At 47.7% G+C, this 11998-nt stretch overlaps 1 protein-coding gene across 1 annotated transcript; it reads right to left on the reverse strand.

Moving 5' to 3' along the window:
* Window positions 1–1522: 1522 nt before the first annotated feature.
* LOC307078445 (ubiquitin-conjugating enzyme E2 R1-like) lies at window positions 1523–11829 on the reverse strand. The gene is given in 7 exon segments (XM_079740268.1): window positions 1523–1675; window positions 1677–1706; window positions 1709–1883; window positions 2701–2835; window positions 4516–4613; window positions 5048–5134; window positions 11157–11829. Coding segments are annotated over 7 exon segments (729 nt in total). The 5' UTR covers window positions 11340–11829; the 3' UTR covers window positions 1523–1654.
* Window positions 11830–11998: the final 169 nt, after the last annotated feature.

Genomic DNA, 11998 nt, shown 5'->3' on the forward strand with positions numbered 1-11998 from the left:
GCCACTTTGGAGCGGTCAAATCAAAAGTGCATATTGAACCGGATCGGGTACAGGACGGTACAGCAGCAGTACGTCGGAGGGCAGTCTCTGCAGTGGCTGTAAGCAGCCTCTCTAAACGTAACCAGGCTGCTTCCTTCCATGGGACTGTGATGGATGGTGCACAGTGTTTGGGGCCAGACATGGGAGGCCTGGGAGAGAGCGAGTGTGAGCATGAGTGGGAGTGTGTGTTTATACGTTTATGTTTGAGAATGTGAGTTTGGCAGGTGAGACACGACCAGATGGCTCCATCTTACCTACTGTACCCTCCTCCTCCCACATCTCAGTTACATGACCCACTTTCTATATTAATAGTTAATGATAAGAGAGGAGGCATCTACTCCGCACTGAAATAGAGTGTGGACGCCCGAGACCAAATTAGCTCTGGCTGGTCTGCGGGGGGGGGGGGGGGGGGGGGGGGGTGCATATGAAAAAGGGGTGGCTGGGTATTCCTCGCTGGTAGGCGTTTAGCTCTGCAGATGGACATGCTGTGATTACGATCCGTCGATAGAATGATTCAGATCTGAGAGGGATGGAGATGTGGGAGGGGGTGGCTGGAATGGATAGCTTTCTGCCACAGAACAGTCCCCCGAAGTGGAGAGCAGCCCTCTGGTTGGGGGTGTTGGGGAGATAAAGGTCAGGGAAGTAGCGAGGCTAGTTTCTAACGGCCTGTTACTCACACAAACAGCTCGCTCTGAGTTGAAGTATACAGACCCCCCCCCCCCCCCACACACACACACACAGCTCAGAGATTAAGCAGGCACACACAAACACCCATTTCTATTGCATGATAAATGAAGTGTTATTCTTGCTGTGTGAGCTCATGTTACTGGAAACACATTATTGACTCCTCCACGTGGAAGTGATCTGAGCAGACAGAGGCGGACGCAGCCCCCTGGATACAGCTTCTCTCAGCGGACCCCCGGGGAGAAAGTCCTTTTTTAAACTCAAAGCCGGAGGAAGACCTTAAGGAGCTTAATGCTTACAAAAAACCTCTGACCTAGTTCACAAACATGGTTGAAGAAATTTTTTTTTTTAAAAAATAAGGTAAATGAGAGTAACAGATCGGCTTCACAAACACTAGCGTTTCGGAACTGTTAATATTGCTCACAACTCCTTCTCACCCCAACCACCACCTCTCCTCCTCCTCAAACCATGCATCATGTGTACACCCTCTACTCAGAACATCCGGAACGAACTCAAATTATACATTGAGGGAAAAGAAAACAACGCAGAGGGAATGGAACACACAACTCTGCTAGCCTCGTCTCCCTGCCGTTCTTCACGCACCAGGGTTTGTTCAGCGGGGCGCGGTTCACGCCGCGCCAGCGATGAAGACGGAGGACTGTGCGTCTTGCGGGGGGAGATGAAGCAGAGTGTGGAGATAAGAGACGGGGGAGAGAGAGAGAGAGAGAGAGAGAGAGAGAGAGAGAGAGAGAGAGAGAGAGGAGAGAGATGAGAGAGGAGAGAGAGAGAGAGAGAGAGAGAGAGAGAGAGAGAGAGAGAGAGAGAGAGAGAGAGAGAGAGAGAGAGAGAGGAGACTGCAGGGCAAAGTTCAGTTTGAGGCTGAGGGAGGGGAAGGCATGGGTAAAGGAGGAGGAGGAAGAGACAACGGTTGTCAGGACTCCTCGGTCCCCGAGGTCGTCGTCGTTGTCGTAGCAACAGTCCTGGGGTCGGCGTCGTCGTCGGCCTCGTCCAGGTCCTCGTCGTCGTAGTAGTCGTCGTAGAAGAGGTTGGAGCCGTCGTCAGCGGGCGGGGCGCGCGTCCGCACGCAGTACTCAGCCAGCGTGGTGGGAACCTTCACGCCATCCCGCTCCGCCTCCGCCTTGGTGGCAAGCACCTGCTTTCTGGAGGGGGGGGGGGAAGAGAGAGAGAGAGAGAGAGGAGAGAGAGAGAGAGAGAGAGAGAGAGAGAGAGAGAGAGAGAGAGAGAGAGAGAGAGAGAGAGAGAGAGAGAGAGAGAGAGAGAGAGAGAGAGAGAACGAGAACGAGAGAGAACGAGAGAGAACGAGAGAGAACGAGAACGAGAGAGAACGAGAGAGAACGAGAGAGAGAGAGAACGAGAAAGAGAGAGAGAGAGAACGAGAAAGAGAGAGAGAACGAGAGAGAGAGAGAGAACGAGAGAGAGAGAGAGAACGAGAACGAAAGAGAGAGAACGAGTGAGAGAACGAGAGAGAGAGAGAGAACGAGAGAGAACGAGAGAGAATGAGAACAAGAATGAGAACGAGAGAGAGAGAACGAGAGAGCGAACGAGAGAGAGCGAATGAGAGAGAGAGAACGAGAACGAGAGCGAGAACGAGAGAACGAGAACGAGAGAGCGTCAGAGAGAAGGAGAACGACAGAGAGAAGGAGAACGACCCAGAAAAAGAGAGAACGAGAGAGACCCAGAGAGAGAGAGAGAACGAGAGAGACCCAGAGAGAGAGAGAACAACAGAGAGAAGGAGACCCAGATAGAGGGAGAGAACCAGAGAGAAACAGAGAGCAGGAGAGAAAGCGAAAGAGTAGGAGAAGGTGAGGTGGGAAGAGAGGGACACAGAGAGTCAGCCAAAGATTACAGTAGCGAGGGGCAGAAATAACAAGGCCATGGAGGCCCTCAATGCGTGTCCACCATGTGCCAGCTGTGTTGGCAAACACCCAGGGTTCCTACGCCGTGCATGTGCGTTACCTGATGATCTCTGCGTACTCCCGGTCCTTGCCCTTGCTGTCCCGCCACTTGCGGTACATGACGGAGGCGTCCACGTTGGCGGGGGAGAAGGTGTTGGGCTCATTCAGCAGGGAGATGACGCTCAGCAGAATGGTCCTTGGGGAGAGGAGACAGGGACCAGTGTTCACCGGCATGCACTTTGCACTCCCAGGGGGACGCAGCGCACCGACCGCTCAAGGGCCGTGAACACAGTGAGAATAAGAGTACACCTGGAAGACGGGAGCATAACTCACAATGACCGGGACTTGACAAAAAAAAAAAAATCATAGAGCTGCGTTATGCATCACTGGTTAAACATCAGGTTCTGCCTTTGGTTTTATTTGTGCTGTCTTAAGTGTGTGTATTTTTCCTGGGGACCTTTGCAAGAACAATGAAAAAAGAATGTCAGGGCCATAGTAACGGCAAAAGGACAGAAAAGTAAGATAGCGTAAGTGTTGGATAGAATGCCAACACTTAACTCAAATGGAAAGTGTCAACTATAACCGATGGGTTGGGATTGTGGGAGAACACCTCACTGTGGCCCCCTTCTGGCTGCATGTAGAACGACCACTGCAGCTGTTCATGTTCAAGGCCTCACTGCCTTGCCTACTTGATTTTCGACTAGTCCACTTTGAGTTGGTTTCAACTCGAACATTGGATATGAATTCGATATGCACCGTTTTTGTTGGTTCTACCACGCATCCATCTAGTTGATTCTACATGTTTCCAACAAGTATCTGCAAACACATCAGCAGCTACAAAGCATAAGCAAACCGATTTGACCATAATCCGCTACACAGTCAAAGGCTGCATTGAGCTATGCTTGTCACGAGGTCTCAAGCCCACCTTCCAACCAGCTGGGGGGGGGGGGGGGGGGGGGGGGGGGGGGGGGGGCGTCATTTGTACTTTCGAGCACAGCCACAACCCCACATGCTGTTCTTCTCCATGTGGCGTACTTGGCAGTGGTGTGTCAGTTCTAGACAGGTTCCGTCAAGCCGCTCGTGTGTACACACACAGCCACCCTCATAAAAGAGACTGTTCCTGCATCGCGATCCAGTTCAGGCAGGACTATGGTGAGTGGACATGATGGGCTCCCTCGGAAGGCCGGCTTATATATCTTCTCCCTCACGGTGCACGAGATGCTGTCTCTCAGACAAATGGTCCTCTTCAGTGTCCCTCACCTCCGTTGCCCCCTGTCACAGTCTGGGCCGATACATCCGTAGCTATTTATAAACCTTGTTGTTGCCAACAAGAACCACAGCGGCTCGCTTACAAAGGGTGACATTATATTAATCAATAGAGGTCCGTGCATGAGAAGCAGAGAAAAGGCAGTGGCTCTTCAGTTAAAGAGGACTAAAGAGGCAATAACGATCTGCCAAAGGTTACAGGGGGGGGCTAGAACAACTTGTGTTCAAGTTCAACAAGAAATTCTTAGAAAAGACTGGAAAGAAATTCTGAGAAACGATAGGGTGACCTGAATCAACTTCCAGCCATCCTTCACTTTCTTGTTTGTTTGCAATGAAGCATACACCCATCCAAATATTAAAAGGTCTGGCTTTATAACTGTGGGTTGCAGCCTTTAGGCTTGTCACAGCCAGATACCAAGTCAATGCCTACATATTAATCAGATTAATTTGCATTGAACCTATGCCAGACATGGCAATGACAATGGTAGAATTTGAGTGATTTTACAGCAAAAACTGTTTGGTGGTTCCTGGGCCTGAATGACGTCCACAGGTTGGGGGAGGTTTGGGGGCCCCTGACGAGCCCGTCTGACAGGTGGTCGCTGTGGCTCACCTGACGTTCTGTGTGGGGTTCCATCTCTCCGAGGGCAACTCTCCGCTCTGAGGGTCGTCCACAGGGGGGTGCAGGATGGAGATGCAAACGTCTCCATTCTGTTGGACAGGCAGACGGGGAGGTGAGTACCTCAACATGTCCAGAGTTCAGAACCACTGGTTAACGGGTTAACAGTTGATGGTTTAAATGGCTGGGATAAGACAATGGAAAGTTAAAACCAATCTACCTTTGTGAAAGCTAAAGGTGGCATGACGTCAAATAGCCTCGATCTTTCAGACATTTATTTTTAATCTCTTTTAATCTCTTTTCTACAATGTCTGTGATATTTCAGTTGAACTTATCACTCATTTCTAGAAACATTTGGTAAACTAAAATTGTTTTCAAACAACTGTGCAATTTCCTGAGCTTAATAATAACATTAGGGGAAATTGGACACACACACACACACACACACACACACACACACACACACACACACACACACACACACACACACACACACACACACACACACACACACACACAGTGTTACCTCATAGATGTTTGGATGCCACATCTTGGTGAGAAAGCGGAAGGCAGGTGGGGCGTAAGGGTAGTCGATAGGAAACTTCATCCGGGCCTGAGAGGTCGAGAGACAGCGGGATCATTAGGTACCATTTAGATGCAGGGTTAGGACAATCGATTACGGTGTCGGCCTACAAATTTTCCACCGTGAAATTGAAAAACCTGCCTCCCACTGTTGACAAGAACATTTAAGGTGGCCTCCCAAATTAAAAACAAAAACACTAACAATCAGTTATTCCTTGTTAATCCATTCTCTGCTTAATATATTCTACTGAGTGAATCAGACAAGAAACCTGGCCTCTGGCACAGACATTTACATACAAAAAGCTCTTCCCAGGTGAAATTGAACCCAGAGCTTAAATCACTACAAAAGGGGCAGCACCAAACACCCTGATACCGACCCACCCATCCACTCACCCACCAGCTGGCAGGCTTAGCAGAGAGGAACCCACCGTCTCCCCTCTGAATGGCCTCGTTAGCAAAAACCACCAGCGTCACGAAGCGTTGCCATCAGTGAAGGACAGAACAGTCCTACCAGTCTCCAACATGGTTGGGGGAGGGAAACCTAATAATAGGCCTGTAGCTCCTGCTGGTGGTGGTGTCGATGAGGAGCCATCCGAGGAAGGCCTCGTGAGGGGGAGTTAACCACAGTGTAAGGTAACATGGCCGGCTAGGAAGGAGAATGCGAGAGAGGGCTGGGGATCCCACAGCCCTCCAGCTGTCTGTCGAGTGGAGCTCCGTGGTGGAGACAGTTGGCCCTGTCTCCGTTTGAAGGCACGGAGAGGTTCTCGCAAACCGATGCGGGATTGATCGGAGGGTCGTGTGGACTTCACGGGTTGGGACACGCCGAAGACATTGCGCATACACGCACACGGGCCCACAGACGAGCAGGTTGAGTGATTTGACACGGTCAGCCGGGGGCCTCCTCACAATGAGCCGACGGCGGGAGGGAGGCAGGGCAGGGAGAGTGGGGGAGTTGGAGCCGGGAGCACGGGATAGGGAACGTTACAATAGGGAGAAAACACAAGGATTACCCTTAACAATATAAAGCCCTCTGAAGGCTATGGCTTTGCGTGAACAGCATATAAAATGTATACAAAACACACCTGTGGTCATATTCTAATCATCAACATCACTAGACAATATGCTTCCTCATTAGCCCTTTCTTCCTGTGGGTGTTTTACACAAATGTTCTCTTTATCGGAGACGGCTATCACCAGTCAATGAATCAGGTTCAAAACAGCCCTGTCCACTCCCCACGTCTACCTGCCATACTGGACCACCGTATTGTTCTTCAAACAAACCGGTCTCCACTCCAGAGTCATAGCGACGAAGCCAGTCCCACCTGTGCCAAAACAGGCTGAGCTGGAAACACTTGCCCAGGGATCATGAAATGTGGTTGGGCTCAGAGCGCACATAATTCAATGACGCAACGTGGAAACCCCCTTCAGAGTTCCTGTTCTTTACTGAGACAATGCAAGAAGTGCAACGCAAACACACAGAAACAAGAGATGGAGTCGGGCCAGGTAGGGAGAGTTACTCAGAACTACCCGTAGTGCAGGGTGCAAAAACCTTATTCAAGCACAATATAACGACTCCTGGAGCTATTGGATTACCAAACCTACCAGCTGGCATCTACAACAACAGATACTTAAATATATATAATGAGCTGACTGTCAAATGTGAGACTTCGAAAACGGCGTTCTCAAACATCCATCATGGCTTGATTTGTTCATTGGTTTTGGAATACACTTCAGGCCATGGGCTTGAGAGCATTATATGTGGGTCAAAAGAGCCAAGCAACCCTTTAATCTTTCTACTCGACCAATGATGTAATCACAAGCCCCACATGACATGCAAAGAGCACCTGAGCAGGCCATGTTCTCCAAATAAATAGTATAAGCAAATAAGAAAGAATACACCAAACATGGCCCCTCATAAAAAGGTGGTGTTCTATAAGATGCCATTGGATCATTGGCACAATGACCAACATCACTTAAGTGACTAATAAAGTACATGAATGAACATGCATTTCACTGAACAAAAGTTTCTACCCCATACTTGGAGAAAACTTTTATACAATTGGTTCATAAAAGGTTCCAGGTATATAATCATCTTGTCTCTGTACCTGTCCAGACTCGCTGCTGAAAGTGGATAAAAAGTGACAGCATAAGTGAGGGAACAAGGGAGGGGTAGAGAGAGGCCTGCTGTTTTCATCCCCAGCCATAGGTTAAAATCACTGATTTAACAGCAATGGAATTGGCTGCAGGTCAAACATTTCTACAAAGTACGCCACGGTGTTGCACCCATTTCTGGCCTTTTCAGAGCCCGTAAAACACAACGAATGTGGTAAATACTAAAAACAGAGGAAGGAGAAGGTACCGCTCCAGGTCCAAGCAGGCTGGAACGCTGACAGCACAGACACGTGGAGGATGGCCGAGACATCATTTGGCAGAAGGAGGAACACCGAATCCGCTGACCTTCCTAGGCCACTGACACCAAACCCAGATCAGCTGCACTCTGCTCAATGGGGAGGAGTAGTGGAGAAGCAGAGCAAGCCAGGGACGTGTGACAGCTCTAAGCGTCGTACAGCCATGCTGGCTGCTATTGTCGGGTTGATGGCTTTGCACCCCGGGGAAGACTGAAAGGACGAGAACCTCATCATCAAGATTCTCACAGGGTTGGTGATGGTGGTGGTGGTGGTGGTATTAGTGGAGAAGGACCACAAGATAATGAAGTGTGGCCGGAGGGAGGGGTGTTAATTAGCCATCTGTGCAATACAGCAAGATCCAAGATGGTTGATGTTGGCTCACGTTGAGCAAAATCGTAACCAAGGGTAACCACCTCATCAGGGCCATAAATAGTGTCCTGGTCATACAAATATTATAATTGCACGTGAACACGCAATAGGATCTCTGCCAAACAAGAAGTGCTCGCCTCAGCAGGACTGTATAGCGACCACTCCCCTTGCCAGTTGGATCAAGCACAGCATCACCATGCTCAGTGGTCAACAGGTAGACAGCGTCACCATGCTCAGTGGTCAACAGGTAGACAGCGTCTCCATGCTCAGTGGTCAACAGGTAGACAGCATCTCAATGCTCAAATGTCTCCATGCTGAAATCTCTAGAGCAAACAAAGAAGGAGTGGGCCAAGAGAGAAAACAGCAGCCACTGAGTGGACAACAGGATTGATACCATGTCATGATAAACTAGGTCATGGTATCTTGATTCCCAACAGACCAAAACAAGTTTCCCAGCCGCCCCCTTCCCCTTTTTGATAACCTCTTCTACTTGTTGCCAAAAGCTCCATCATTCTGCTAGTTCTCTCTGTGCTGCCAAAGTTTAACGATTCCTCAAGAACACACAAACAGTGTGCACTCAACACTATCATAGCAATATAATGAACAAAAAGGCAGGAGGATTTAAGGGCAGGTTATTGTGATTGTAAAATTGCTTTACTCATGCTTTGGTAAGATTAAGAAGAACCTCAACGGAGCCTACTTTAATAAGCAGTTAATAGGTAGAAGAACAAAACCAATGTCGGGTCGGGATAAAGAAGGTGTCTTTGAATGCTGGGACCTTTCCCCACCACAGGGACTACAGGGACCCCAGGGGGGGGGTACCGTGGAGAGGGACCAACTGTGCCCTCTCTCCCTGTTACTCTATTTACTCAACTGCCTTCTGCGGTCTCCTCTAAACGGCTCCTGTTTCTCTGTGATACAGCGAGAGTGGGGAATGGGACTCCCACAGCCGGGTACAGGCGCAGCCGGGCCCATGTTGGGGGCTCTTGGCCCACACTGGGCTGGGTGTCTCTGCATACAGTTATTCTACGCTGCACTGGTTTCATCCAGCAGGCACACGCACTGACTCATGCATACAAGTATGCTCAGCGATACTCTGTGCCCGGCCGTGAATCTAATGCCAGCATATCTGATCAATAACAAGTCAACTCCGAAGAGAAAGTAATTACTACATTTTGTTCGTCAGTGCATAAACTCTGTACCATGATCATAATGTATTTAACTCTCTTGCTCGCCTAACTAGTTTTCTTTATGGTTGAATAATATTTTGAGGTACTCCATGCAGGCCCTCAATTAAAACAAACACAAAAGCATTAGTCAAACACCCTCACCACAAAACCACAAGTTAATTAATTAAAGACACCCAGCTATCGTCACACAAGCTGTTTGGCTCTATGGACCTTTGTATGCCGTGCATTGCGATGACACACCAAAGTCAAAAAGAAGGCTTGAAGATGATGTGCCCTGAATAAATCCAAGTCTTAAAAAAATAAGGATTACTGCTCTGTTGGAGAGCCCAACTAATCACAGAAACAGTGTGGGCAATGCCCTGAAGGTCGAGGAGCAAACAGCTGTAGTTGGCATAACTTGTGACACTTGTAAGGCGTGGAGACAGAGTAGCTACTCATCTGTCCACAGATCATTGGAAGTGCATGCTACAAAATAACTGTTTGAACATATGTGGTTTATAGAAGTGAGGGGCCATACATCAAGGCGGTATACACTCACTGAGTGAGCACAGCCTTGCAAATAAGCAGCCAAGAGGAAGTGTTGTGGAGAACCAACCGACTAGAAGAGCATACGACTTACAGCGGTGGAATCAATTCTTGATTTAGTAAGACCTTAGTAATGACAGATGACCATGGATCTGTCATAAACACTAGTTATGGATTTGGGAAGATTCTGCATAGTTTTTGTTTCAGTTCCATTGATGCAAAGCCAATACAATCAGTGTAACAATGTTAAAAGTCTGCTTAGCTGTTCCATGCATGAAGATTTAAACTAGAACAGTACAGAACATCATGCGATTCGAAATCCAAGAAGTGCCTTGACAAATATCTCATAAACAGGTCAGTATCCATTAAAAAACATGACTGCATATACACAAAGAGCTGGAGAAGAGTGTTGCTTAACCTTTGATCAACTGTTCGAAACAGGGAGTATCTTTGCAGTCAGGATAGGGCAGGCCGTTTGGCTAGGCGGCAGGGAACAATGAGTCATAGCCAAGCGTGGATTTCACAGCCAAGCAACGCATTCCTGGAGCAACAACGGAATCTCATACAAAAGCATCCACCAGATAGCCCAAACAGTGACTAATCTAACCAGGATCCTAAGGTTCTTTCTAAACGCACCAACACATATAAACAGGAAAATGACAATAAATGGAATTGTTATGAAAGACATGAGAAATTGAGACAAATCCGCCTTTCGCATGGTAACATGCTCAACAGAGTGTTCAGCAAGGGCAATACCTTTTCAGGGCATGAAGCAGAATAGCCAAGGTTAATTGTTACCCTTTTACAAAGTCTACACAAATGGGCAGGGCTTCTATGGATAACCACAACAACAATGTATAGCAAGGGATGGTAAAGCCAGCGTTTAAGCAAAAAAAATCTGCAAAACAACAATTGTTACAACGACTTACAGACCTTTATGGTATGTTTTGATACCAGCAAGAGAGACAGCGTTCTATAGGTTTAATTGCATGTACGGAAACTAAGATAACAATACATTTATTGTCAGGATAAGGATAGCGGAGTACCTTCTGTGTACATGAAGAGATAACAACTAGCAATACAGTACACAGTAATGGTTTACGGTTCGATAAGGCATCAATGAAACGATAAAGTTGAGTTGATCATGGCTAATTGGAACCAGCCTTTTGTTTCAGTAGCCCAGCAGGCTACTGTCAGACGATCCATGTGCTGCTTGTCAATAGTTGTGCCAGTTGTCATGCGTTTCTCATAAGACGCAACAAAGAACATCTTTAAAGACAATAGAAATCTTTCTGCAAATAATAACAATAATGCGGGTGTAATACTATTCGACGACGCAGAGATAGCCGAAGTAGTGGAAGAGTTCAGACAAAGCTGTGGAAAAAATAAGGTTACCACGACACACAGAAAAAGCAATGCAAGCGCTATACTTTGGAAATGTGATGTCCAAATATAAACCATAGCGTCTCTTTTAAAACGGAAAAACAACGAACATGTGAATAAAACTAGTTAAGCTAGCTAAAGAACAATAGATTGATTGCTAGCTAACAATAGCGACTCACCTTAAAATAACCACCTTCGTAGTGTGTATTCGGGGGTCCAAATATTGCCACTTCCCAATTGTACATGTCCGACTCGTCGACTAAAGTTATTTTGAAACCTTCCACTGGCTCATCTTGAAGACTTTTCATTTCTAGCATTAGTGCTTTTTGGGAACTGGCTACATGGTGACCATGCTGAGCCATATTCCACACCGATTGGGATAAATATATCAACAACCCCCAGCTACAAAGGACAAAGCTAGCTCGCTGGTGTTAAAAACAACAACACAAGGAAGCCCTTCCGACTGCTCAGCGCCTTCCCACATACGCTGCAGGGTTTCGAGCTCGACTGAGGCCGGAGTTGGTGCACTCTTCTCTATTGTGGTCGAATAAACCAGTTGACCCCCGTTAATGACGACCAACTAAACACAGCCCCTTGGCTAAAGATAGCTAGCCTGCTCTAGCTAGCCCGTTCCCTCTCACGGATAGCCTGTAAACTCCTGGCGGGTAAAGGAGCGACGTCCTTTGTGAGATGGAACCAAATTGAACCAAACTACTTTGTTCGAAGGACACTTGCTTGACACTAAATAACGCTACAAAGCCTGTCACTCAGTCCGCAGACAGTTCTTACTTGCTCCAACTCTATCAACTATTGGGCTCAGCGGCTCTGTGGGTAAACCGAACTGCGAGGAGAGTTCTCTTGAGTCGTTCGGCCGCGCAAGGCTTACTGGGAGCTGGAGTTCATATGAATCTAATTACTGGAAATCATGTTTACCGCCTGGTCAGAAGCTGGTAGTCATGCACATGGGAGGGCATTGTATATGATTTATGCGGCAACAGTTTAAGACAAACCAATACAACAC

The sequence above is a fragment of the Pollachius pollachius genome (assembly GCF_949987615.1).
Source record: "Pollachius pollachius genome assembly, chromosome: 7".
In the NCBI taxonomy this organism is placed as follows: domain Eukaryota; kingdom Metazoa; phylum Chordata; class Actinopteri; order Gadiformes; family Gadidae; genus Pollachius; species Pollachius pollachius.